This window comes from Mchenga conophoros, linkage group LG14, assembly GCF_057382185.1.
Source record: "Mchenga conophoros isolate Kocher_MC1m ecotype Shallow Benthic linkage group LG14, M_conophoros_male_GT1.1, whole genome shotgun sequence".
Classification (NCBI taxonomy): Eukaryota; Metazoa; Chordata; class Actinopteri; order Cichliformes; family Cichlidae; genus Mchenga; species Mchenga conophoros.
Window position 1 is genome coordinate 21,184,635 of NC_140539.1, and position 25,958 is coordinate 21,210,592.

The 25,958-nt window shown below is 40.5% G+C and overlaps 1 protein-coding gene across 3 annotated transcripts in view; it reads right to left on the minus strand.

The window, feature by feature from the left end:
* Positions 1–25,958, minus strand: part of limk1a (LIM domain kinase 1a) — a 53,972-nt gene that overhangs the window by 3,421 nt on the left and 24,593 nt on the right. For 2 of the 3 annotated variants that reach the window (XM_085243340.1, XM_085243341.1), the window contains 13 exons: positions 22,134–22,272; positions 6,910–7,019; positions 5,668–5,883; positions 5,232–5,337; positions 4,656–4,870; positions 4,327–4,513; positions 3,988–4,074; positions 2,895–3,026; positions 2,676–2,735; positions 1,962–2,027; positions 1,095–1,263; positions 934–989; positions 185–342 (listed from right to left, as the gene is read on the minus strand). In XM_085243340.1, the coding sequence (XP_085099466.1) occupies positions 185–342; positions 934–989; positions 1,095–1,263; positions 1,962–2,027; positions 2,676–2,735; positions 2,895–3,026; positions 3,988–4,074; positions 4,327–4,513; positions 4,656–4,870; positions 5,232–5,337; positions 5,668–5,883; positions 6,910–7,019; positions 22,134–22,272 (1,701 nt within the window). Of the gene's footprint in view, positions 1–184; positions 343–933; positions 990–1,094; positions 1,264–1,961; positions 2,028–2,675; positions 2,736–2,894; positions 3,027–3,987; positions 4,075–4,326; positions 4,514–4,655; positions 4,871–5,231; positions 5,338–5,667; positions 5,884–6,909; positions 7,020–12,417; positions 12,604–22,133; positions 22,273–25,958 lie in introns of those variants that run through there. The other variant, XM_085243342.1, reaches the window with a different exon arrangement.

A 25,958-nucleotide genomic window follows, 5' to 3' on the forward strand; every position in this document is an offset into this window, starting at 1 on the left:
CTGAATTAACCAAAGTTGTTAGAATTGGAAGTTTAGGCCAGTTTCAAAGGATCGAGAAAATAGTTTTTTTTGGTTGGTTAGTATCAGAAAAACCTCTTTAAATAAAAAGCTGGCTCCTGTGATAATCCAACTCTTGGTGAACTGTCCCTTTAGGTTACATGTCAAAATGAATCCGGTGTCTGACCGTTTGTCTGCATCGAGGTCACAGCACACAGCAGCCATGGGGAAGAAGGCGCGGGGACAGTTGGTGGGACAGTAGTGCTCCAGGAAACCCGAGATGTTCAGTCCAAAGTCCGTCGCTCTGGGGAGGTAGTCGGGGTCAGCATTCACCCTGCCAATGACCTGGAAAGAGCAAGAAAGAGCAAAAAGAGTTAAAGATCAAAGTGTCAGAAGTCTCCCCCAGTCTTGGTCAGCCCTCCAGCTGAAAACCAGCAAACCCCCCAAACAGAAGCTCATGGTGCCAGCAGACCACAACTATCATTTGTGTGCCCGTCAGCAGCCACATGAAGACTTCTTTGCTTTCCTGCCCTCTAATCCCTGTAATGTTCTCTGGATAATAACGTTCATCTGGAGAACTCATACTGGAGCTCCTACACTGTTGGGCCCAAATTATGTGGATGGTGTGTGGCCAGGCTGCAAGCCTTCATCACTGTGGCGCTGGATGCTCAGTCGGAAAGCAGTTTTCCCCCTCTAAGAAATGTGGAGTTTGGGAGAAGGAAGACTGTTCCCCTCATAAAATGTAATGGTGTGTTTCATATGAGGCTAAATTCAAGGTTTGACAGTGTTAACTTTTTCCTCTAATTACAGAATAACACCTTAGACTGGTTTTATCATCTGGAGGCCCTGAAGACATTTGAGATCTCCGGGTTTATTCATGAAAAAAATATAACTTCAGGAATTCAAAATATCCAGAGCAGCTGATGGATAGCTTACCTCGCAGAGCATGATACCAAAGGAAAAGATGTCTACTCTCTCATCGTAGCTCTTCCCTGCGATGGAAAAAGACAAAATATTTTTGGTGATCTCATACTCAATAAAATATTTGTGATTAGCACAGGTAAGCAAGGACATGGATCACTTCCTGTAGTTCATACCATGGATCATCTCTGGAGCCATCCAGTAGGGGTTTCCCACCACCGTGTATCTCTTCCGGCGGTCGGGCCTCTTGATGCCAGACAGCTTTCCCTGCGTCAGCTTTTCCCCGTTCTTGTCGTCCACCATGAGTCGAGCCAGCCCGAAGTCTGCCACCACCACTGTGTTGTTCTTTAAAGTGAAATATGCCAAAACATTTTATTTTTATGCAACAAGCATACTCACCAAAAGTCACTAAATGTGATTTTTACTACACAAAGTATTCACATTAACGACATTCACAGTATAAAATGATGTCAGATGCAATGAAATCACTTGCTGGGAGCAGGGAACAGCTTGTGTGTGAGACCACAGGCTGACAGGTTTAATGACTTGTTCATTTTTCATAAAGGAAATGGGCATATTTAGTTCATTCGCTTTACAGCTTGAGGGAAACACTGTCTGAAAAAAGCGTCAACCTGCTAGTTACTAGTTCTGGATTCACTCTTTTCACTATCAACATCATCACTTCTGAAAAAAAGACAGACATAGTGTTCAGGGATATATCTGTGGTGAATCAGCTTTAAGCTTCGCTAGTGAGCTTAAAATTAATCTCCAGGCTGTCAGGCAAACATTTTGTTGTCATGTGACACGTGTTCAGCACTCCCCTTGTTTAGGTCCGGCAAGCTGAATGTTTCTGCTTTAAGCTTCTTGTGTGGAGTGTTTTTTAAGTCGTCTTAGTCTCCCATAGCAACTGCGAACAAAGGCCTTTTTTGTTTTTGTATGAGCGAATGGCAGGTGCGCCGTCCTAAATCCTTAAAGAAAACATGCTGTATGTGCAGAGGTATGTCGGCACAAACACAAAAGTGTACAGGAAGACAAGTTCTTACCTCTCGGACTAGACAGTTGTGAGAGTTCAGGTCCCGGTGAATAATGTTCATGGAGTGCAGATATGCCTGAATGACAGACAGATAGGAGAGGAAGGAAAGGCAGGAAGAATAAAAATAAATAAACAGTCTTTTGATAATCTGTAAGTAGAACACTGCCAAGTCGAACAATACTGTCTGGGTTTATTTCAAAAAGCTCTTGCTGAATATACAATAACACAGTCATGCTTGATATGCATCACTGTACAGCTATCTGGGGGGGAATCCAGAGAACCTGTGTTCTTATCCTGCAGGAATTTATGCTCCGATTTAACCTTTATAGTAAGAAAAGTACCTCACAAGTGTTGTAGCTCACAAACATGACCACTAGAGGGAGACAACAGCAAGACTAAAGCAAAAAGTATGTGTACAGCAGATATTCAGAGTGCATCTAACAGGAAGCGGTGGTTATCTCTCACAACCACTGATCTCTACTTTTCTCTTGGCTCAACAGGATTTGATTTTTATTTATAAGGTTATGATCTTGGTTATGTTTTGTTATTGACAATACAACCGCACCATCTTCACTTCCCTCTGTATGTTTTAGAGTCTGGCAGTGTCGTGTTCTGTGTTTTTGTGTATGCAGTGGCAAAACAATAATAATGATCTAAACCACTTTCTCCATGCAGAAAAACCTTGGTTTGTTTTCCAGAGTGTATTAACAGTATATACACTCACCATCCCAGCAGCGATGTCCTTAGCAAAACTGACCCGCTGGTTCCAGGGATAGTTTGAGTCCTATAGGAAAAACCAAAACACACAACTTAATGTAACATACTGGTATAAAGTGATGAATCCCTTCTTCTTTATTTTTATTATTATCCTTATTAATAATAACCATGCTAGTCTGTGCATTGGAATTCCATATAGGAAACAAACACCCCCCCATTTGTTTACCATTTTCTTGATGATTTCCCGCAAAGTGCCTCCTTTGATGTACTCTGCGATGAAGTTGAGTCTCTTGTCTTTGTAGAGGACTCCGATGAACTTGAGCACATTGGGGTGATCCAGGCATCGCATGACTTTCACCTTAAAGACACAAATAATTATTTATTTTCACACATCTCTGGGAAAAGTCCACAGCAGCTGTAAGGGATCTTAAATATTCACAGTACAAAACTATCACCTGAACAAATTATGACAGTCAGTGTTAATATTTTTGCAATTACTTCTGCTACTTTACAAATGTGACTACACTACTGGTAAAACTAAAGTCACATGGAGGAGGCAGCACGCCACTGTTACACATGACATCTGAAATGTTTGCCTCCTTCTTTTCTAATCTTCACCGATGAGGATTACACAAGACTCAGTAATTTAAGACTTGGGCCACCTACAAACAAGCAGCCAGCACGAGTAATAATCATTGCTTAGCTGTGACTGGGGCTCATTTTACAGCGAATCTCTTTACTCACTTTTCTAATTACAAGACTCCTCACTGTTTCAACCCAATAATAAAGCTAAATACCCACTCATAATCCACAACTAAAGTGGAACCATTTTTCTGAGCTTCAAACATCCCATTTAGGAGGCAGTTAACTGGATGAATGAGGCTAATCTAGCGCCAAACAGGAACACGAGGAGTGATTCAGATCTTCAAACCCCAAAAAGCCTCACAGAAATCTGAACCTGAGTCATCCTCTGCTATCGGCTCTCTTTAGGGAGGTCGGCAGAGAGATAAAGTTTAATGTGGGCGGTAAAATAAAATCTGCCCAGCCATCATTTTTGGGAGACAGGACTATGTGAGCATAGTGAACTGATATTATTTCAAAGGGGAGTTTATGCCTTTTTAATTTCATTTTCTCTTCAGGTGTGAGACGTCTGCCTTTTTCATTTACCCCTTTCCTACATTCAGGAATGTCTCACTTTAACTACAATCTTTAGTTTTGGCTTATAAAAGAAAAAACAACAATAACTTTGGTGCACAAGCTGCTCTGTGTTATGTTTCATTCACAGTCTGAAGTCTCTGAGATTGTCTGTCTCCACTCACCTCTTTGAGGAATGTTTTTTGAGTCTCGTCATCAAAGCGGATCAGCTCTTTCATCACCATCACCTCACCCGTCTCTCTGTGTGTCACCTTTAACAAGACACAATGCACAAATCAAGTTAAGCAACACTGACTGAAGCAATGTTAAGAGACAAAACTTAAAAAAGAAAAATTCCCTGATGTGATAAATCCCCAGTCATTCCATCCGCCTTCCACTATACACTTCTTTCATCTCAATGCTTCCCCCTTCTGGATTTTTTTCAGTATGACTCGTTGAATGATACATTTACAATGTAGCATGCAACTAATGAGTCTAAGGAGTCTCTGCCAACTCAAATCTACCTTTATGGCTTGTCCAAAGCATCCCTTCCCCAGCACTTCTCCGTGGATGAGGTCAGATGGGCGGAAGATACGGTGAGTCCGGTTTGAGACGACCCGAAGTGACTCAGACCGATTGATGTCCTTCCTCTGGGAGATTGGTGACGCGGCATTGCTGGATCCAGGCGACTTATCAGTGCTGTAACTTCGCCTAAAAGAGAGGAAAACAAAGAAATCAACCTTTTCATGAAGGAAGGTGTTCACACTTTATTAATGGGAAGATGAGAACATACATTTAACTCTTTGTAGCAAACTGTGATAAAAGTATATTAGCTGCTGCATTGATGTCTTACGTGATGATGCGGGATTTCAGGTTGCTGATGTCTGGATTGGGGGGCTGGGTGATGGGTAGGATGGGGCTGGGCCCTTCTGACAGTGGGGTGGACAACGGACCGTCCACCTGGTCCTCAGCCTCCGAGGAGCCTCCCTCCTGTCCCGACTGGCTGTGAGGGTCGTGTTCGATGGTGAGCTGCAGCAGCCGGCTCGTTTCCTGGATCAGCAGGTCAATCTGGAGAAGAAGAGACAGATCAGACAGGATGGTCAGATCAAAAAGTGAACGGCACTAATGCATTTCAAAACTTAAAAGGATATATCGGCTCATTGAAGTGCTCTGGTTGGATTTGCTTATAAGTTCAGGGTTAGATGAAGCACTCATGTTTCAGTAACTTCCCTTATGAATTTACTGAAACATTTATTTATTTAAACAGCTGGTTATATTATTAAGTCTCATCTTGCCACTGGAAATCCTCAAAAGCTGAAGATGGATATCATCCCATTTTCCTCCAAAACAATAGGAACACAGAGAACCGCCTGAGTGAAACTAAAGCATCATCTTTTAGCAGCAAACACATAAAAATAGTGATGAATACCTCATCCAGAGGAACGTTGTGAATGGGCGTCCCATTAATTTCTAAGATCCGGTCTCCAACGTGAATGGAATTTTTCACATCTGGGCTGATGCAGTCGGCATCCACCCTGGAAACAAAAAGAAATCTCCTTAAACACCTTTGTACACACAAGGGACATTTTTCTTTTAGTATTGTCCAGAGAGCAGATAAGTCTGAGCTCATTTGAATAACAGTGACTATCCTTCCACTCTATTATACATTTTAAATGAATCTCATCTATCACTCTGGCCTCCATTTATAAATCCCCCTCCTTTATCCTTTGTCCTCCACCATTAACCTTCCCTAATGCTGCATCTCTTAACTCATTCCGCCTTTCCTCTTCATTTTCCACTTGCTCTACATTCCACAAACTGAAACACGATATTCATTTTATCCACAAAACACAAACGTGGCTCACTGGGAGACTCTGACGGTGTGTCCATGTTCGGGACTGTAGCCGTTGGTCGGGCTTAGCGGCTGGTCAATTGCCACGGAGAAACCGCGCCCTTTGCGTCCATTGTTGCCATCAGCGGAGGCCGGGATGGACACCAGTGTGACCGTGTGAGGGATCCGTGAGCATGGCGAGTCCGGTAGCGACACCGGGGTCACGATGGTCTGGTAGTAGCAGTGACCACTGGAGCCAGAGAGGAAGAGAAGTAGAGATTAAAAATAGAATTTATTTTTATTTTATTTATTTTTCTAAAAATGAGAACAGCAGTAATAAAACAGATAATAGGAATCCTCGTGAGGTTTGTATGAAAAATCAACTTCTCATTACAATAATTTTCACAGTGTCACATGTTGCTTCGGCTCAGCCAAGACAACACTGTACACTCATTGTTTTGAGTCAGGTTGACCTTTGATAAGTCAGAATGTTATGAAGTGACTAATAACCTATGAGGTGATGCCCCCCCCCCCCAACTGTAAAGCTGTTGCTGATATCCTTTCTGTGTCATGTCAGTCAGCAACATGCGACTCTCTCATTGAATGTAATGATCTGAGAAAACACCAGCTCTCAAGGTGAGTAATTCAAAGGTATTGTGGGGGAGGTGCCATAGTTCTGTAGATTTAGGCTGTCTCAGTGTCTTCTGTCTCTCATGTAACCCCAGACTCACTGTTCTTGTTGAATCTAAGTCTTTATGGACACTGCGATGTCATTATGTTGCTGCAGAATACAATTAGCCGCCTCTCTCGTGATATTCTTTGATAGATACAGTCTGAAACTTGTGACAAGAACATTAAAGCAACCCTGGAGCTATTGGAAGCTGGCAACTAACAATATGATGTTCAAACTGCAGCTACTGTTTATATGATAATAAAAGCATTCTTCTCCCAGTTTAATGGTTTTATGACTTGTTTCATGCTTAAACCACACTCAGATATGAGCATGTCTTCTGCCAGTTGTCACCAGTTTGTCATAATGTTAACAAAAAGCCCTTTGAAGCCAGAAATAAGCGAAATAAATTTGAGATTTTGTCAATCAACAGCAGCTTATGGCACACTTTCGAGCTTTCCTACAGATTCTGAGCGGATTAGCTTATGGCAGAGGATGAAACTGGAGAAAGATCATGAGTACTAGTTTCACAGGCTATGATGGATGTGACACATAAAGCAAGCGCCTCAGCTTTTTTGTTTAAACTTTACAGTGACGGATGCTCACCAGTACAGTTTAGATCTCTCCACCAGAGCGTATGTGTCTCCATCACCGATGAACGATCGGCAGTTCAGACATGTGAAGCATTCTGGGTGATATTTCTGTTCCCCTGCGACCTGTTAAAAAACACACATACATGCAAACACATAAATGAACATGTAAACAGAGTGGTGGAGTCCGATGTTAAATAGATTTTTCTCCTATCTAAAGACGAAAAATGTAGCAATATTTCAGGGTTTTTGAGCAACAAGCAACACGAGGCTGCCTCTGGAAAGAAGGGCGAGATCTGGTGATTGAGGGTAATCATTAGTCTCATGCACAAACATCGAGTTTGCTGCTGCCAGATGCCCTCCAGAGCTCGGGGCAGTTTTGCAAACAAGAGAGAGAATTGAGTTATGGCCAATAAAGAAAACAGACCAGCCGATAATTCATACTGGCAGCTCTGAGGGTGAAGCTCTGGGTGTTCCTCAGACCAGAGACCACTAACATGACCAGAAAAATCAAGCATCAACACCCCCACTTTTAATGCCGCTCCCTGTCCTTGCTTGTTGCGACACTCATCGACTAAAATAATCGATTAAGTAGCCTTCGATGTATTATTATCGACTCCTTCAGGTAATGTGGCGCCTGTCCGTGCAAACGACCCACCCACTCAAAGGCTTAATGATTAAACATGAGACATGAAATTAAGTACCTAAGGTCAAGCCCACGAGAGCCATTTGCTCCCCAGAGGCTGTGCTTGTTAGTCCATTTTTTGCTTTTAGTGGCAGAAATTTTTGGAGGGAGTGGACCCCTTGACAGCACTCCTCAACTGCACTGATTTACAATGCTAATGAGATACAGGAGGACTAAGAAGGGGCACCGCGTGGAGGAGAGCTGGACAAAGAATAATCAATCACATGCAAACAGAATTTACTCATTCAGCTGTTCCGTTATTTAACTTTCTGATAAACTAGTGGAGAAATAATCACCAGAATACCTGATGAAATATTAACGTTGACTGTGCCCCTGCAATACTGCATATGATTCAGGTCATTATAAAAAGGACTCATGGCTGCAAACCTGAATCAGCCTCTAAGCAGAACTACTTTTAAATGGTAGTAAACCTAAAAACAGAGAGGGGAAAAGTGAAGATCAAAGAATCAATGAAAACCTCCGTCTACAGCCATATGTCGACTACTCCTCCCTCCTGGGAAAACAGCAGTGAAGACACACAAACAAGTAAACACATGTCGAGGCCTTGAGCTGCAGCAAGGGAGACCCCGCAATTAATTTATGGCTTTTTAAAGTAATTCAGCTCCTTCCAGCTACACAGCAATAAAATATGCCCCCATCCTGACTTATTTGTATGTTAAATATTTCAGTTTCTGCTTTTGAAGTTAAAAACAACAAAAGTTAGAGTCTGCCACTAACAGGAGAATAAGAGTCGACTTGTATCCTAAGAACAAAAGAGGAGAAAATAGAAAATAGGCTCTGTAATGGACACAGGGAACGAGGCAGCTGCGAGGTTAATCGACCAGCTTAACATCTTTATTCGTCAACTAAGCAGTCACAAAAAGAGGAGCCATAAAAATTACACCGTGACTTCGAAAGGACATGTAAACACAACCTAAAGCAGCAAGTGCTGTGAGAATGGGAGATCATTGTAAAGTTAAACACAAAAGCTGCCCGATTATTTTTAGCGCCACATTTTCTCTAAGGTGTAGATTTCTCTTAGGTGCAGCCCTGCAAATAAATTAAGAAGACAGGAAGAGAGGACAGCTGGACGGAGATGAAACGGACGTGTGGCTCTGCACGCCCTGACTCTGTGGCGGCCATTTGCTTGCTATGCAGACACACACACCCTCTTTAAACCCGCATGTGACAGGCGACAGCTGCTCCCCTCACACTTAGGACGTGGTCTCCCTCTAAAGTGTGGATTGAGTGATTAAAAATAAAGGACAAAAGATGAAATACGAAATCACTCAATGGAAAAAAGAAAAAGAAAAAAAGGTTTGAGAAACACCAAATGCATTAATACACCACTGGTTCCACATCCTATCCTGACATAAGGTCTGTGGGCGTGTGTCGAGTCTGCATTAGCTCATAGTCATGCTCAAGAGTGTGTGCGATGGTGTGCGCTAGCCTCGTGTCCTCTTCGAGTGAACACAAACCAAACAGAGAACACATGTCTGCCTGGGGGGGAGAGGAAGTGGGTCCACGGGGTCCAGGAGTAACCGGGTCAAGCTGCCGTTACTCTGCTGCCACGTGCGCCATGTTCATGGGATGACAGAGAGAAATGAAGCTAAAGAACAGTTGAGGTCTTTGCAGCTTCTGTGCTCAAATGTTTATACTAATGATGTTTTTAAAGAGTGTGGAGTTGACTAAAAGTGCAGTTTTAATGCTAATTTCTTCTACATGTATATATGTAATTCTATATATAACATTCATGAAGGAAGTTGGTTTGTTTGGTGTCATTAACAGCCTAGTGCACTGTAACTTGAAATTAGTTTATTTAATCTTCTCAATTAGTTTAATATTCAGCAAACTGATAGAAGTTAGCTACACAACAGCTACACTTGCCAAATAGTTGGTACATTATTTGTTACTAAGGAGTTATTAAACGCTGGTTCTCTTCTACAGTCTGCCTTGCCGTGTCCGATCACGGCAGATGGCTTCTCTTTCCCTTAACCTGGTTTTCTTCCTGTTAAAACAGAGTTTTTCCTTTACACCGTCACCAGGTGTTTGCTCATAGGGGTTGTTCGATTGTTGACGTTTTCTCTCTATTACTGTAGATATTATAAAGCACCTTGAGGCCGCTGTTGTTGTGATTAAGTGGCATATAAGTAACACAGAATTGAATTGAAATGACTTGAATTGAATTGAATGACTCATCTCTACATCAAAACTATTTTTTAGCTTCTTTCCAAGATGTGGATTAAGCCTAATCCCAGGTAAAAAAAAAAAAAAGAAAGAAAGAAAGAAAAAAAAAGTTTTTGTGTTCTGGCTAATCCATGTCTGGGGAACTGGGCACTTGAAACAAGTTTTAAACAAGTTTTAACCAAGCTGGGTAAATCTTACAACACACAGGCTAAATGTTAGAAGAGCTCATACAAGTGAATCTAACAAAAGTCATGTTTGGAGAGAAGCCTTTAATTTAGTAGCAGAATTTCATCATCAGCGTGTGAAACAGAATCAAGGAGAGTCTTCATGTTAAATTGTGAAAGTCATTGCTGGAAAGTTTCTTCACAATGACCTCATCATCTTGTTTTTACTATATCACACTATATGTAGATAAAAGTATCTACTGTCTGACACATCAGTACTTAAGTTTTTGTTTTGTTTTATAAATTCTATTATCTGAATTTTCTCCAAACACTGAGGATCCCTCAAGTTTAAAGAGCTCACTCCTTAAACAGTTTAGCATACATCATCACCACATTATTAAGTGGTTGCAGTCTGCGGGGTTTTTCTGGTGAAGAAGTACTGATGAGGTGATGGGGAAGAAAAAATTCTAAGTAGTTTCGAGTGTTACCTCATTACCACCAACGTGTGACCGTCACCCACAGACACTTTTAGGTTAATGTAGCCTTCAAACTTTGTTTGTTTTTTAATGATTTATAAGTGCAACCTTAGAGTGGCTGTGGAATGTGAAGTGACCCTTGGAGGTTGTTTTTTAGGAATTTACAACAGTGTAATACTCTCAGTGACAGATAAAACAACAACACTGAGGCCTGAGTAAATACAGTTATAATTAGCATGTAGATTATGTTACAAACACATGGGCTGAAAAAACTAAGGCAGACCAGTGGCGGCAGTTCCTTATATAAAATTTCAAAGACACGTTTTTACAGTTAACAGTCTCTCATTTCTATTTCATACGTCATGTTCCAACCCAAATCATTTAGTTCTTGTTTTGCTCCGGTTTTGCTTCAAGATCTTTCATATCTTCTTCGTGACATTTTTCCATTTCCATCACATCATTTCACATTTTCCTCACTGATTATCTTTACTAATGAAAGCCTTATACAAAGCCTTATACAGCAATGAATACAAAGGACCACAAACAGATGCCACATGTCTGATCGCAGACGTGAAGAACTTTCTAGAAAACAGCAGGGCCAAAGCACTGGGAAGTTGACACACTGATCTCACGTCTTAAGTGAAGACATAATGATTTTTATGAAACTATATTAACAGCAAAGTAAATGTGAGATGTTTAATGAGAAAAAACTTGAATATATTTGAATATATTGTTTTTTAACTTATCTATTTAAGGAATACATTAGTGGAAATCTGATGCCTCTGGGACACCACAGGAACACAGTCAAAGGATAACGTCACCAGACGCTTGCAGGTCTGCATATCCAAACCATTGACTATTTGTACAAATTTCCTAGGCATACACACCAAACATGAATAAAGGTGCACCCATTCTGAAACAGAACCCCTGCAGCTAGAAGCACCGGTTGGATCCTCTGACTTAACAACACTCTTGCAAAACGTGAAAGAATGACCTCATATCAACAACGCAAAGGGTGACTCTGAATGGACTCACAGGATTATAGGAGATCTGGCTTTGCTTAAACCCGTCCTTGATGTAATGAACTTTCCTCTGAGGCATCCTACATGAGCTAAACAGAAATACGCAGTCCATATGTGACTGAGTTCACTGAAAGCAAAACAAAATTTTAATAGCTGTGTTTAAAAAAAATGACATCATGTGGGGGAATAGTCAGAAGAGCATGTGTATCTGATACCTGATTTGCTGCACTGAGATTGAGCTACAACTGGGTCAAATACTAAAATCTGTCAAAGGGATTTCCTAAAGCTTTAACACAGAGTATGATCAAGATGCTGCACAAAACTGCAATCAAAGCTGGCTAAACAGAAATCAAGTAAAAAGAAGATGAAGCTACAGTACACATCATTTAAGCAAACATAATTAGACTGAAAGGCTGACAGGGAAGACAGTGGGTCACACTAATGCTGTCTGAATGGAAACCCCCTTCCGTCACAAACCGTACAGTGCCACAGCATACCCTGGCCTCCGCTTTGGAAAGCTGCTATTCAGCCTGTCGGCCCCCCTCCCTCTCTTTCTGCAAGTCTCAAATCCACTTTCATTAAAAATAAATAAATAAATGAAAATGTCCTGACAGTGATTTTTAAAAATAATCTTTTTGAATGTGCTAGCACTTTTATGTGAGGAAGAACGCATCCTAAAAATAGCATGTGTGCCATGGCTCATCACATTTTCATGACACTGGAGCAGAAAAAAAGACGCATATCTGTAATTAGAAAAAGCAATACACTGACCCAGTTTAAAGGGACACACAAAACACACCATATTTCATGCTCTGGCTTTAACATTAAAGAGGCATGCTGGAACAAGACTGTGCAGAAGCAACCGGCAAACTATCTGAACCAGCTTAGAGACCTGCTTCGCTGCCTCCCCGCCGGCTCATGAATACTATAAATCAATCAGAAGACACCCAGAGTGTCAGCATCAGCATCAGCAGCAGCGAATAGGCTCACCTTCTTATCCCTTTTCCACAGCCTGAGACAGCAGAAGCTCCAGAAAAATAAATCTCCCACCATGTCAACGGGAGCCGGCGTCTCTCCTCTTCGCTGTTCTAGTTCATTCTACTGAGGCAGGCGATTTCCCCCGCTGTCATAACAAAACACTGGCAGCAGCCAAAGCAGGCAGCAAGAGAGCACTGAGAGGGGGAGGAGAGAGCGAGCAGCCCACGCCTATGCAGCTGAGCTCATCTCTGAATCAGTGCCACTCCTCCTCTCCCCCCCAACCACTCTGCCTTCCCCTTCTCTCTCGCTCACTTTTGCTATGACATCATCGTTTCCTGTTTGGCCCAGCCCACTCTTGTACACGCTGTCAGCTTGCCGGCTGCTTCGCACCCCCTCCGCCCAACCCCCCACGGTGTCTTCAGAGAATTCCTTCCCTCTCCCCCTATTCCTGTAATCACATTTTGAAAGCGGCAACAGTCACAGGCCTGACTTATTGAATGTTATGCTATGGAAAGTTGTTTTTTGTTTTTTTAGGTTGGACTAATTTGTTTGTGTTGCATGTTTAATTTAGTGTTGTGCTGAACTAGGTAAAGTGAATACACTGGGCTTGTTATTTTCTTCCTTTAAACAAAAAAACTAAAATTGCAATTACTGATTCTTTTCAAATCTCAAATATTAATAGTAAAGCAAACCACAGTGAAAGCAAGCCACAAGCTTACTATTCAACCAAATCAACAAAACTAGTAAAACCCAAGTAAAAATAATACAGCCTAAAAATAATAACGTAATAGCAGCAAACATTTTAGAAGTTAAACCTTTAAAAACTGTTTAATATAATAATTAATATTTTATTTTAAGTGTTTTTTCTGACCAACTAAAGCTTCATTCAACATCCTGCAGATCGATGGAAATGCATAACTAAATAGTAAATACTTTTTAAGTCTTGTCCTATGCTAATGTCAGATTACAACAGGCAGGATTTCACCACATAAAGTTGAAAAAAAGTTCAGAGACAGCTCTTTGTTACATATACTGTAAAATAGGTGTGTCCTATTGCGCTTTTCCCGTCTTAGCTTGTACAGAACAGTTCGGCACAAACATGTCGTGCATGCCAAGAAGTCCAAGTCTCTGCCCTCACTTTAGACCGGTGCTGGAGGACCATCTGAGTGTGCACTGTGCAGATATTAATAGACATTCAGACCCATTCACGCTAAAGTGGTGGAGACAGACTGCAGTGAGAGACAGCTGCCAGGCAAGCATATGATATGGATTCATATTATCTTAATAATGTGATTATTGGAAGGTCTAGTGACAAAAAGCTTTTATAATGATTCCAAACTTTGCTAATCTAATAGCAATACACAGTACATGGGAGTCAAGATTCAATATAAAGAATGTCTCTTGCAAAAGGTCCTAGGCCAAGTCAGCATTAACCAAGCAGGGTTTTTGTTGGTAGGAGAGACTGAAGCTCTAGGAAAATAATCAGTAAAGGTTTTCACACAGAAATGCAAACAAATTATATAACAAGGCATACACAGTTCTCACAGATATATGTTAATGCTAAGTCAGACACAGAGCTCCTGGGATTCTTTAATTTTAACCTTTATACCCACTTAACAATCTCACTTGTGACACTGTAGCCAGGATGTAAAGTGTACAAAAGTATGGTTAGTTACACTCACTGGACATTTTTTATATATACCTATTTAAGCTGTTGTTAAATGTCTAATTAGCCAGTCACATGCCAGGATGCATACAGCATGCATTTAGGCATGTACACGGTCAAGATGACCTCTGAAGTTCAAAGTGAGCTTCATGATCAGGAAGAAAGGTGATTTAAGTGACTTTGAATGTGCCATGGTTGTTGATTCCACATGGGCTAGTTTTGTATTTCAGAACTCGCTGAAAGAAAAACCACACTTTGTGCCACTCCTGTCAACTTAGAACTGGAAAGTGAGGTCTTATTTTCAAATCTCAAATTAATACAGCATCTTTGTGATGTCGCAGAACAGGTGATTTGCATTATGAATGTTCAGCCAACAAATCTGCGTGGCACTGTCACGGAAACGTGGACCAGAGTCACTAAGAAACCTGATCCTCCAAAAGAAGCATTATAATACACTATAGTGTCTATCTGAATAGGCAAATATTTCTGTTATTCATGATCCAAGGCAGAGAAAAACAAACAAAAATAAACAAACAAAAACATTCTTGACTGTCTTAGTATGCAGAATACTACTTAGTTAATTATATATATTAACTTATATATATAATTATATATAAGTAATGCTGATTCATCAAATGTTAGCTTCATGGTTACTTGCGCAGTTCTGACCAGGTTTAACATTATGATCAAATTTCACTATAGAAATCCAATGAAAACTTCAGCTTAACTGTCACTGCTTACAAATTGAGAAAAAGGGAGGGATTGCTACTGTGCTTAATTTGTCTGCATGCAGGAGCGTACTCTACTCATACTCAGCAAGCTCAGTGAGCAGTCATTAAGTATTTAATTTCCCATCTGATAAAGTTACTGTCATGCACTGGAGGAAATTCACCCTCTGTTCACCAGGTGGTTATTTTTATAATGCTATGATGTCACTAGAAAATTATGAACTGAGTATTTTCTCAGAAATGTCACTAGAATAGGATACAACAAGTATGTTATGAAGTAAATATCCTTTTAATTAGGATTGTGTTATATTCTTTAAGAAGCTGATTTCATGAGTAATAAAACAAACTTCCTTAAATTATTACACTCTGTGGAAACGATGCAGAGATATTAACCCAATTACCAGATGAACGCTGGGAAGTCTGAAATATTCTGTAATATATTTCCAGCTGTAAGCAAAGCAAGGTTCGGGACTTTAATCAACTTTAGATAAATCTACATGCAAACTGCTGTAAAACAAAGAACTAAATACAATCCGTGAGGTATTCAACTAGAAAGAATTAGCAACAGGAGTGAAAAACTGCATCAGTAACCTGTATAGTGTGTGACACTAAACTGGCCTCTTTGCAGAAAGCAAAAGTTAAGTTCAGTCCAAGCTGCAGGCACAGAACTCAGAAGTGAAACCCAACAGCCCACAGCTACCCTACGGGGGGGAATTCAGCCCACAGAGGTGGCTGTTCTCATCAGTGTTTCCACACCGGGAAGAGGAAATGATAAACAAGTGTCTTAACACATTTTACTGAAGGCCATTTGCAGATTACTATGTCTGATTAAAATATTTAAAACAGGGAAGTGATCGTAACATAATCTATTTCCTGCCATCAAACAGGGCACAGTGTGAGAACCTGGCCTCTGAGAGGGAGTTCATATTCAGACTTCAAAATACGATGCAAATTAAAGAGATTACAACATGCTGAAAGAGAGCTTTAAACCAGTTAGTTACTGATGAGATCAACGGCTGCTCTCGAAAAAGCAGTACCACAATCTGAACTGCAGCATCTTAGACATATGTTTTGGCAACACATTAGATGTATCTGTCCTCACTTAGTGGCAAAAGAATCATCAGGCAGTTACAGAAACAACTGGCAGACTCCCATGTACACACAAGACACATCAGACCAGTGGGAGTTGGTAAAGTTCAGTGTAGATCTGGGACTTTCCACTGGTTTTACAGCCAACCCAGACACAAGTATTACTTAATATTAACTAAAAATGAAAAGCAACATTTGTATACCCTGACTCAACCTAAATCTGCTGAACAGTTCAAATGAAAAACTATGTACACAAATGCCTATATTTCATCATTTAACTTATTTTAATATAATAAGCTAATTTATGTAATAATTAACACCGCACAAAGTTTCAGATACATCTGACTGAGTGAAATGAGTGAACAGTAACGTGTCAAGAACACAACAGAAGTACAGCACATGTTGTAACAGGGTTTTGAAATTCTCATAAAGGAACACATGATACCAAAGAAAAGAAAAGAAAATTCCAAAGACTCACAAACACTTGTGATTTCAGGGAAACGCCTCGGATTTTACCTCCAACTGTTTCAGTACATCTTGTATTCTAAGACACAGCAAGGGAAAAGTCCCTGAGATTTATTGTTTAAGGCCTGTCAGGCCAGAATAACCGTCATCTCTCCAAAGCTGTCAGTAACACAACGCAATGAAAACTAACAAACAGCAAACTTGGAAAGGGTTTGGGACCTGATGGACACGCTGCATATAAACTCAGGCCATACAATCGTTTTGTTTAGTAATAATTTCAATTAATATAAAAAGTTTACTTTCTCATGAACAACCAAGTGCAGTGCTTCCTGTGAGACTCCTCAGCGCATTTTATTTCCCCATCAACTTTACACTTTTATACAACATGTTTATTAACTAGTCCTCTGATTTGGTTTGTCTTTTGTGGAAAGAGCTTTGCCTTAGTAACTGTATGATTCTGTAGGAGCAGAAGTGGCAGTACAGGCAGCAGCGCTAATGTCAGGCACATTCATATATTTGACTTACTTTGTAGATGTTTTTGTCTTCCCTTTTTTCTTTTGATTTTCCATTTTAACTTCATTTTGGCTCAGTTAGACAAACCATATACAACTATATATGCAACCTGAGCTGAAAATCACATCAGATTTACTATGCAGGCGGCCGCTTGCCAAGTATTGCAGACTTTATACAGCATATTTACAGTGTACCTGTATTTAGTGCTACACAACCCAACTTAGAGTCTCTTAAAACATTTCCACATTTCTCAATCTTGAACTGTTCTGCTCTTTTCCTCTTCTACTTTGTTCCTTCTACTTCTGCTCTCCTACTTCTTCAAAACTAATGTATGTCTCAAATATGCAGCAATGTGAAGCAGTTTTACTCATTTTTGACTCATATCTATCATGCACTACCATCAGGGAGGTGTTTGAAATTCCCTCTGTAGCATGACAACTAGCCCAAACATACTATCAGAGCCCTAAACAACTATCATAGCAACAATATGAATGGAGCTTCTACATCCCTAAGCATAGTGGAGATGGTCAGGGACCAAAGAGGACTGAATCCAAAAATGAACTGTGACAAGTTCAAAGAGTTAAGGTAGAGTCTAACAGAAATCTGTGAACTGCTGCTTTTTTAAGCCATGCAATAAACAAGAATGTAATTTAGACTTGTGTAAAGTAAACCCAACTTAGAAAAAAACTCAGTATTCCAAAAGTGTTATTCATTTTTTCTATTTACAGCACTTTGTATTTGCACTTTGTCCAGAATCAGAGCTCAGACTGCACCACAGCCATCACAGTCAACAACAACAAAAGTTCCTGCTGGCATGCAGGGCCGACTGACAGCAAAGCGCTGTGGCAAAGATAACAAAGTAAGAGTGAGAAACAGTCAAAACAATCCACTCTCAACCTTTGGATAATTACCAGGCTCGGGTCGATGTCTGGCACAGTTTCCATTGGATGGATCTTGGCCCTGATTTGTTTGCAGAAAGGCTGACTGACTCTAAACTGAATGGGGGCACAGCTGGGATTACTGCAGATTCATTTGTCAGGAAGAGGAGTAATGGAGGGAAAGAGTGATGAGAGGAGAGGGAATTCAATTCCATCTGTTCATTGCATAAATCAGTGCAAGTACAGGTAGGTAGTAAATAACTAAGAGTTATTCTCTACCTGAATTAACTTCTGTCAACTTCCAGCTTAAGGTGCTGAGAGCAGCAGAGGTTGTAGACACACACTTGTTTACACACCAACAGCCCCTTCAATAAATATAACAGCCTAAGACATACTGTTAGATTTATTTGGTTTAATAGCCCCATCCACAGGGTAGCAGTGGTTACGGTCCAAAACAATAACAGAGACACATGGAGCAATCAGGAAATTCAAAGGGAGACTGAAACCACCAAAGCATTTCAAGCTTAATATTTCATTCTTGATCCTGGAAACTGTAGTAGCCAAAATAATCTCCACTTGTCTCCACCGAGAGACTCTTCTTCTGGGATTTTCAACCATAAAAAATATTACCCTGACATGTACAAGAAAGTCCTAAAAGAAAAACTGCTCCCCTTATTTACAAGGGATCAATATAGGAAGGAGTTCCGCATATTTGATTTGGCAGGATGCACTTTCTTACACATTCCTCAAGGGATTTGTCTTCTCCCAGGATCAAACCAAGGATCTGCAAAGGTGTAAACTACTGCACTGTGGAGCCACTACAAGAAAGTCCTAAAGTGCCTAAAGGAAAAAAGAACCAGTCAAACTCAGTCTTTCTGAAGAGTAACCGTGTAACATCTGGAATCGATGTTTTATTACACTGAAGAAATAATTTAATCACTTAACTGCACAGACTTTGTGTTTTTGTCCTGTTTTGATTAGAGAAGGATCAACTTCAATTTTTTGGGCTATCCCATTTTTGGATTTTCTCCAAGTGTGACCTACAGATACCATTTTTTTTAGATTCTGACTTCCTCTCTAAAAATGACAGCATGTGCAAGTAAAAGTCAACTTTCTTCAATGCAAAATTGAATTTTCATTATAAAAGACATTATTAAACTTCACAATTTCTTTATAATCCCCCCAAGCTGCAGTGAGTGACAGGATCTTCTATAGACAGCTAAAAATATAGTGCTTTACTCTGGAAGCAGGTGTAAATAATTAACTGAAAATGAGTTGCTGAACCCCCAAATTCAAAGAGATCTTTTTCTTTACCAAACAGAAGCTCATACAACATATTTAACAAAACAAATGTCAGGTACTTAGAATTATATTACAGGCATGTTAAGAATTTGTTAGCCTCCTTAAATGTCCATGTTCAGCTGGGTGAAGGTGAATAAAGAGTCTGATGTGATTTGTTGTCACAATTGCTTTCATGGTGTTTCCCCTACAGTTTACTTTAATTCTATCATGTTGTGTGTGACTGTGCACATGACTATTTGCCTATCTACACTGTTGTGCATTTGTTCCACATGCATGAAACAGACCAGCTCGCAACTGGACATGTGTGAGGATGACCAGTCAATTCCAATCCCTGCCTGGTCAATTAGTGCACCCCTAGTTCTAATTCATTTTCTACTTTGACACTGTCAGTGTAATCGTGAATTTAAAAAAAAAAAGTGTCAAAATTTGCTTGTATTAGATAGTTGAGATGTGAAAACGAACTAAAATGTACAGGACACAAGCGTTCTGATATACCAGCTTGATGCAAATAGCTTATTAACTCCTCCAAGCTTCTCTAATCTGTGAATGGAAAAACTTTCAGACTTTTGCACCTTTGTCTCAAAGGCATTCATATTGTTTACTCAAGCAATAACTGTCTCTGGAAAGTGCGAAAGTGAGCTTTTGCCTACCTTCTTATGTCCACACACTAAGTTGCTGCACAAAGCTGGCACTCTTGTTGCACTGTTAGTTTGGGAAAATTACTGAAATGATCTGATACACCCCAAACATTTAAAAGCAAGAGCATGAGGGCATTTCATACAATCCATAGCTTTGTGATTTGATTTACGGACAAGCATTTTTATGGATGCATCATGAATGAAGCACTGATGATGCTGTGTTATTGTTGTATGTCAATAAACTGCACATAGTAAACACACAAAGAAAAAACAAATCTAGGCGTTGCTTGTGGACATTACTGTAGCAGGAGAGATGAAATCCTGTGAAACACAAAAACAGCTCTTCCATGTTTGTCTGCAGACTCTGACTCATCACTGCATGATGGAGCTCAAAATGGTTTCACCGACTGTGACAGCAGCTTTTTAAGGTGCAGTGGCCTCAGTGATTTTTAAAAATAGGATTGTGCTTTCCTACTAATCTGCATAGGCGTCAGAGTGACTGTGCAGGATGGGAGTAGGCTTCTCCTTCTTTATGGGGTGTGGCACAGATGTAGGGAGCTGACCTTGGTCTACATGTGTGCACAGTGATACAATTGGACTGGCTCACCAATCTTAAATTTGCTAAAGTGCAGCTGCAGAGACAGTCAATCAGTGACTCTGCACTGTAAGAGAAGCAATAAACAAGAAAGAGAAGGAGAAAGAGGTAGCAATCACTCCACCTAATTCACTTTACAGTCTCCTCTGTATCATTACTGAGATTGCACAGCAAAGGGCAAGCTGTCTGGAGGCAGAGGAATGATAAAATACACACATGGACCCAAACATTGCATTCTGCTAGCTTCTGCTTCTGACCAGGAGGAAAATGTGGAAAACCAGATACTCGATATGCAAAGAATGAACTCAGCTTCCCCCCATCAAAGGACCACCAGCGTGTGGGTGGCAATAACTGCACACTATTACTTCAAAGAGCCACTAGACAAATCTTACTGCGACTACCACATTTTACTATGGTAAAATGTTGCACCTCTAGACAGCTGCAGCAAACCTGGTCGCTCATAGCTTGCATGGAAGACACAGACTCTTCACTGCTAACAGGTGTGAACAGTATGGCACAAATGTTCACTTTCGAAGTAAAAGTTGTTGGTTGCAACACCTGCAACAATAACGTTTGCTCTAATGGGTATCGTGAACACGACATACCAAAAACCAAAACAGCTGTTTACTTTAATAATGAATGAGCTTTGCTTCATGAACAAACTGTACACACTGACCACATTTCTATGTAAATTTACAAGTTTGTTACTTCAATAAGACATTTAAGGTCAGGCATGCAGCAACTGCTCTTTCACTTTTCTAAAATAACAAGAACAAAAGATCAGATAAGTAGCTATATTTGGGCTTATCCAGGTAACATCAGTGTTAATGGTGAGTATTTGGTATCACAAAGCCGGTTCACTTCTCACAGGGCTACACTGCCATGGGAACTTGTTGCAGGCCTATTCTGCTCAGGAGCAAGATAAGAGATAAGAGAACAACATATACAAAACCACCTCAGGGTGACGATCATTCTATGGAAAATCACATAATCACTCCTGGAATATCTCTGCTAGTTGGGATGTTGATTGTAGCCAGGAATAATAGTCAAGTAAGAAATATAGATTCAGATACAGAAAACATAGCCTTGGTGTGTTGAACTTGCTTTGTAAGGGAATCTCCTGGAAATGGCCTAATGTTTGTGCTAAGAGGTGATCTTAGCAGCATAGGAAGACTGTTTTTTGCAGCTGAAATTACAGTGTGAACCATCCAAATATCATCTTGGCTGCATCTCTCCAACCACCTCAGCAACGACGAGTTAACACGCCAGGAGATTTGCAAACAGGCACAAAACAACATCAGAAAAAAACCCGCCATCCATTTGCATTTCTGCTACTGCTGGCATTGCACTGGCAGGGAAACTGGGCCCTCAGATATATAAAGACAACATATTTTATTACACCAACATACAATATTAATCAGTCTCTCCAGGCTTTGAATGTGTGTGATTCCATCACTAATCAACAAATAGACACAAGTCTCTTTTGGTGCTGGTATCTTGTCTTTTCTATAATGCAGCAGCACTTATCAGCAGAAGCCAAGTTTATCTGCTTTCCAGCACTGTGGCCACATCTATTGTGCACTCAAACCTCTCCTGTGTCACAACAAGAGCTCGGACTTTCACTGGAGGTCTGTAAGAAGATCTCTCTAAGCTGCCAAAGGCATCGGGGTCAGTTATAGGTCTGGCACATGTCCTATTAAAATCTACGCTTGTTGGCGCACAGCAGCCAGTGAGGCTGTAAACGTACAGACTCAGATGTGTGTATGGGTCTGTCACAGCCTGAACTCAAGGTTTATCGGCAAACCAAGAACCGTGGGGGTGCTAAGTGATGAGTTAAGTGGCAGATCCTCTTACCATAATGAGGCCAGTGGTGATCGGGTCGTTGCAGCCATGGCACAGCTCCCCAAATTTGGCCCAGTAGTCCTTCTTGCAGAAGAGCCGGCCATCTTTTTCATAATACCAGTGGGACAGCGAGGCGCTGCACTCACAACACCTAACAGGAGAGGAGACAGAAACGGACACAAGAACAATTAATTTAACAGAAGATTAAAGACAAAGTAATACCACTGCTCCCTTAAACATGAATAATCCAAACATAATGAAGATGATCAAGTCCCTTTGCAGTCGTAAAAGAGGAAAAGTAAATTAAACTTTTTGACAACACAGAAATTAAAAACATACAACAACCAGAATGAAATATTTGAATTGCAACAAACCAAACCAAAAGTTTTTCCAATTTACAATATTCTAATAAAAAAAAAAAAGAAATAAAATAAACTAACCTTGCTTTCATATTTAAAATGGGCAGACAAAACAGATGAATTAAACAATTACATGTAAAATCATTTACTGCTGATCAATATTATAAACAGATTCATCAGCTGTTATTTTCAGCACCCTGAGTAGTTCAGTCAACCTGCAGGTCAGACCTCCAGGAAAGTTAAGTGGTGCACAGCAGATTGACTTGTTATTGTGCTGACAGAACATAATATTGTACTGCTCTCTGTAAACCATACTTTAACCCTCCTAATGACGCCTTGCAGAGCTCCAAATTATAGTTTTCATAGCGATAACAAGTTCCTTCGTGGCCCCGTCACACACCACGTAATAGGCAAATGATAATACATTAACCCACAGCTTATGACTGGAAAAACAAAACAGAGTCACAGCAAATAGAAAACATGAACGATAAACAGAGCAAACACTACGTCAACCGACGTAGCCTAGTAAGCTAGGCTAAGTTAGCCTAGTAAGCTAGCATAAACCTAGAATAAATAGGATAAATAAAGTGTATCTTATGTTATCTTTATCGTATTTTGATTAATTCACAACCCCAATATCAACAAAGTTTGGACGCTGTGTAAAATGTCAACAAAAAGGAATGCAAATTTTATAAACATTTTATTCACAACAGATTATAGAAAACTTTTTTTTAAACTGAGACATTTTACCATTTTAGGGAGAGAAAAAACAGCTCATTTTGAATTTGATGGCAGTAAGGTGTTAAAAATAAGCTGTGATGGGGTAACAAAAGGGTGAAAAAGTAAGCGGTGTGGACTAAGAAGAAACTGCTGGAGGGACACTTCGCAATCAATTAGGTTACCTGGCAACAGATTGGTAACATTATTGGATATAAAAAGAGCACCTTTGAGAGACAGAGTTTCTCATAAATAAATAAAAAATAAAAAATTGAGTCTACAAATTGTGGAGCAATTTCAAAATAATGTTCCTCAATGTAAAACTGCAAAGAACAAATATCTCATCATCTACAGCACATAATATCCTCAACAGATTCAGAGTAATCGAGAAATCCCCAGTGCATGGTGCAAGGCCAAAAACCAATACTGGAAACATGACGGATCTTGGGATACTCAAGTGGCATGGAAATCACTGGATGGACTCAGGAAGATTTCCAGAAGTCATCGTCTGTGAGTACATTTCACGTACAATCAGCAATTGCAGATTAAAGTTCTATGATGCAAAAAAGAACGTGATCCAGAAGCAGGACCATCCAGCTTGTTATCAGCACTCAGTTGAAAAGCTTGTGTCTCTGATGGTGCAAGGGTGTTTTAGTCCCTGTGCAACATGCAGCTTGTACACCTGGAAAGGAACCATCACTGTATATACAGATTTCACAAGAATACATGCTTCAACCAGACAACATGCAAATTTTCATTACCCTACATAACTTTAAATGTATTTATTTTATTAACATGAATTTAAAACACACAAACACACTCACACACAGACATACACACAACAAAACACTCTGTCATCAGGCTGCTCCCGTTTGAGTGTCTGAAAATAAGCCAGTGTTGTGGTATGGTTTCTGAGCCTGAGTCTACACCAGTTACTAAGAAGACGGTCTGATAGCGAGCCCAAAAAACATCCTTATCTCTAGAGCTAGTATATCACCAGAGTTTAATCGCAAAACCAGTCAGTCACCCTGATAGACATCAGATGATGACAGACAGAAGGCAGCTGAGACGGCAACAGACAAAAGGCTGTTCGTATGGTGATAGACAATGAGACAGATACGAGACACACAACTTCCAAGTTCACCTACAATGCAGATAGTACAGACTGATACACATGTGAGTGTGACATTCAAAATAAGTCCAGGTGTTTTCCTGGTAACTGATGGCAGATAAGAAAAGTAATTCTATGGGAATAGTGTGTTAATCTCTTATGGGTCAGACTTTTGTTGAACACACAACTGGGAAAGAAATGTCCATAAAAAAACAGGCTGAGTCCTCCTGATTTTCCAGCCGATCAGAAAACAATTGCTTTTTTTCTCCACACTGCATGACTTTGTGAAAGTTGTAGGCACAATAGCTCTGCATGTGTCCATAAATCAAAATGTGTGCTAATCCCCCATGCATGTGATAATGCATTGGTGAGGTAGTACACTGCTGACGTGCTTACAGACTGTGAGTGCTTGTTTGTAATCTGTCTAAATCAGTGCGTCTAGCATCCATGACTAAGTGAGCATCTCTGGTCCTTCCCAGTGGAGCTTGCCTCCCATCAGCTGGCCGTCTGGGCTCATATCTGCTCAGGGCAGCTTAAAACAAGGGCTGCTTGCTCTAAACATATTATGGATTCAGAAGCTGGAGCATAATTGACTTTATCCCTGAGCCAGAATAATACAAGTTGATTCTAGGTGAGGGGTCAGAGTAAGAGCAACTACTACGAAAGAAGGAAGAAACAAGGACTACTTACTCTGACTGGGACAGGGTTACTAAGGCTGGGTGAGCACTTTGTTGCTGGACCTTATGCCATGCAAAAGAGCTACACAACAGCTGCAGGAAGTACTGTAGGACTTGTGTGGTGGACATGTGTATTGAGCGGTGGTTGGGGAAAAGGATGTCTCCAATTTCCTGGTTGTCTTTTTTTTATTTATGCAGACTTGTTAATTTCTTTTTTAAATGAACTATCTAGGGGTTTGAATTCTAGTTTGCAAAACACAATAAAAAAAAAGGAAATTGTTTTGATCATTTATCCCCCTCCCAAAAAATTAAAGCTCCTAGGATTTTCTGCAGAGGGCTGAAATGTGGTGCAGCCTCTGCATCCCCTCCCTTTTTTTCTCTTTGCTGCACTTTAAGGATTCTTACTCACTTTGCTGAATACCTGTCCATGTTTGCTAGAGTAAAAACTGAGAGACTCATTAATATATTCAGCAGAAGCAGCAACTTTCTGTGACTTTGCCCGAGGCCTTTCACCTTGTGTGAGCCACACACTGTGTACAAACACATGACCTTGCAGCACATACTGACACACATGCAATTTATTTATTAGACAGACACACTCAGTCTCCCCAGTGTCCGCATGCAGAGCTTCACTGCAGCTCAGCAGATTGTGGCAGAGCTGCTTCAGTATGCAGCGCGTCTGGGTGAGCAGGGGGGAGGAGGAGACTTTGAAGTGGGTCAAGGCTTTCGGAAGACGTCCGCAGTGCCGAGCCAGGAGCTACTCGGCTGTCTTGGCTCTCTGCCCCTCAATAACTGTCTATCACTTCACACGTACACATCCTGAGAGGTCCTGCTGAGGCAAAGTCATACCTGGGTGGGACGCATGCAATTCTAGGAGTCATTGTAAAGCTCAGTGGGTCTGCTACTTTCTGAAATTTGTCTCCATGTAGTCCTGAGGGGTAGCAGCGTATTAAAGATATGAGTGAATACATTA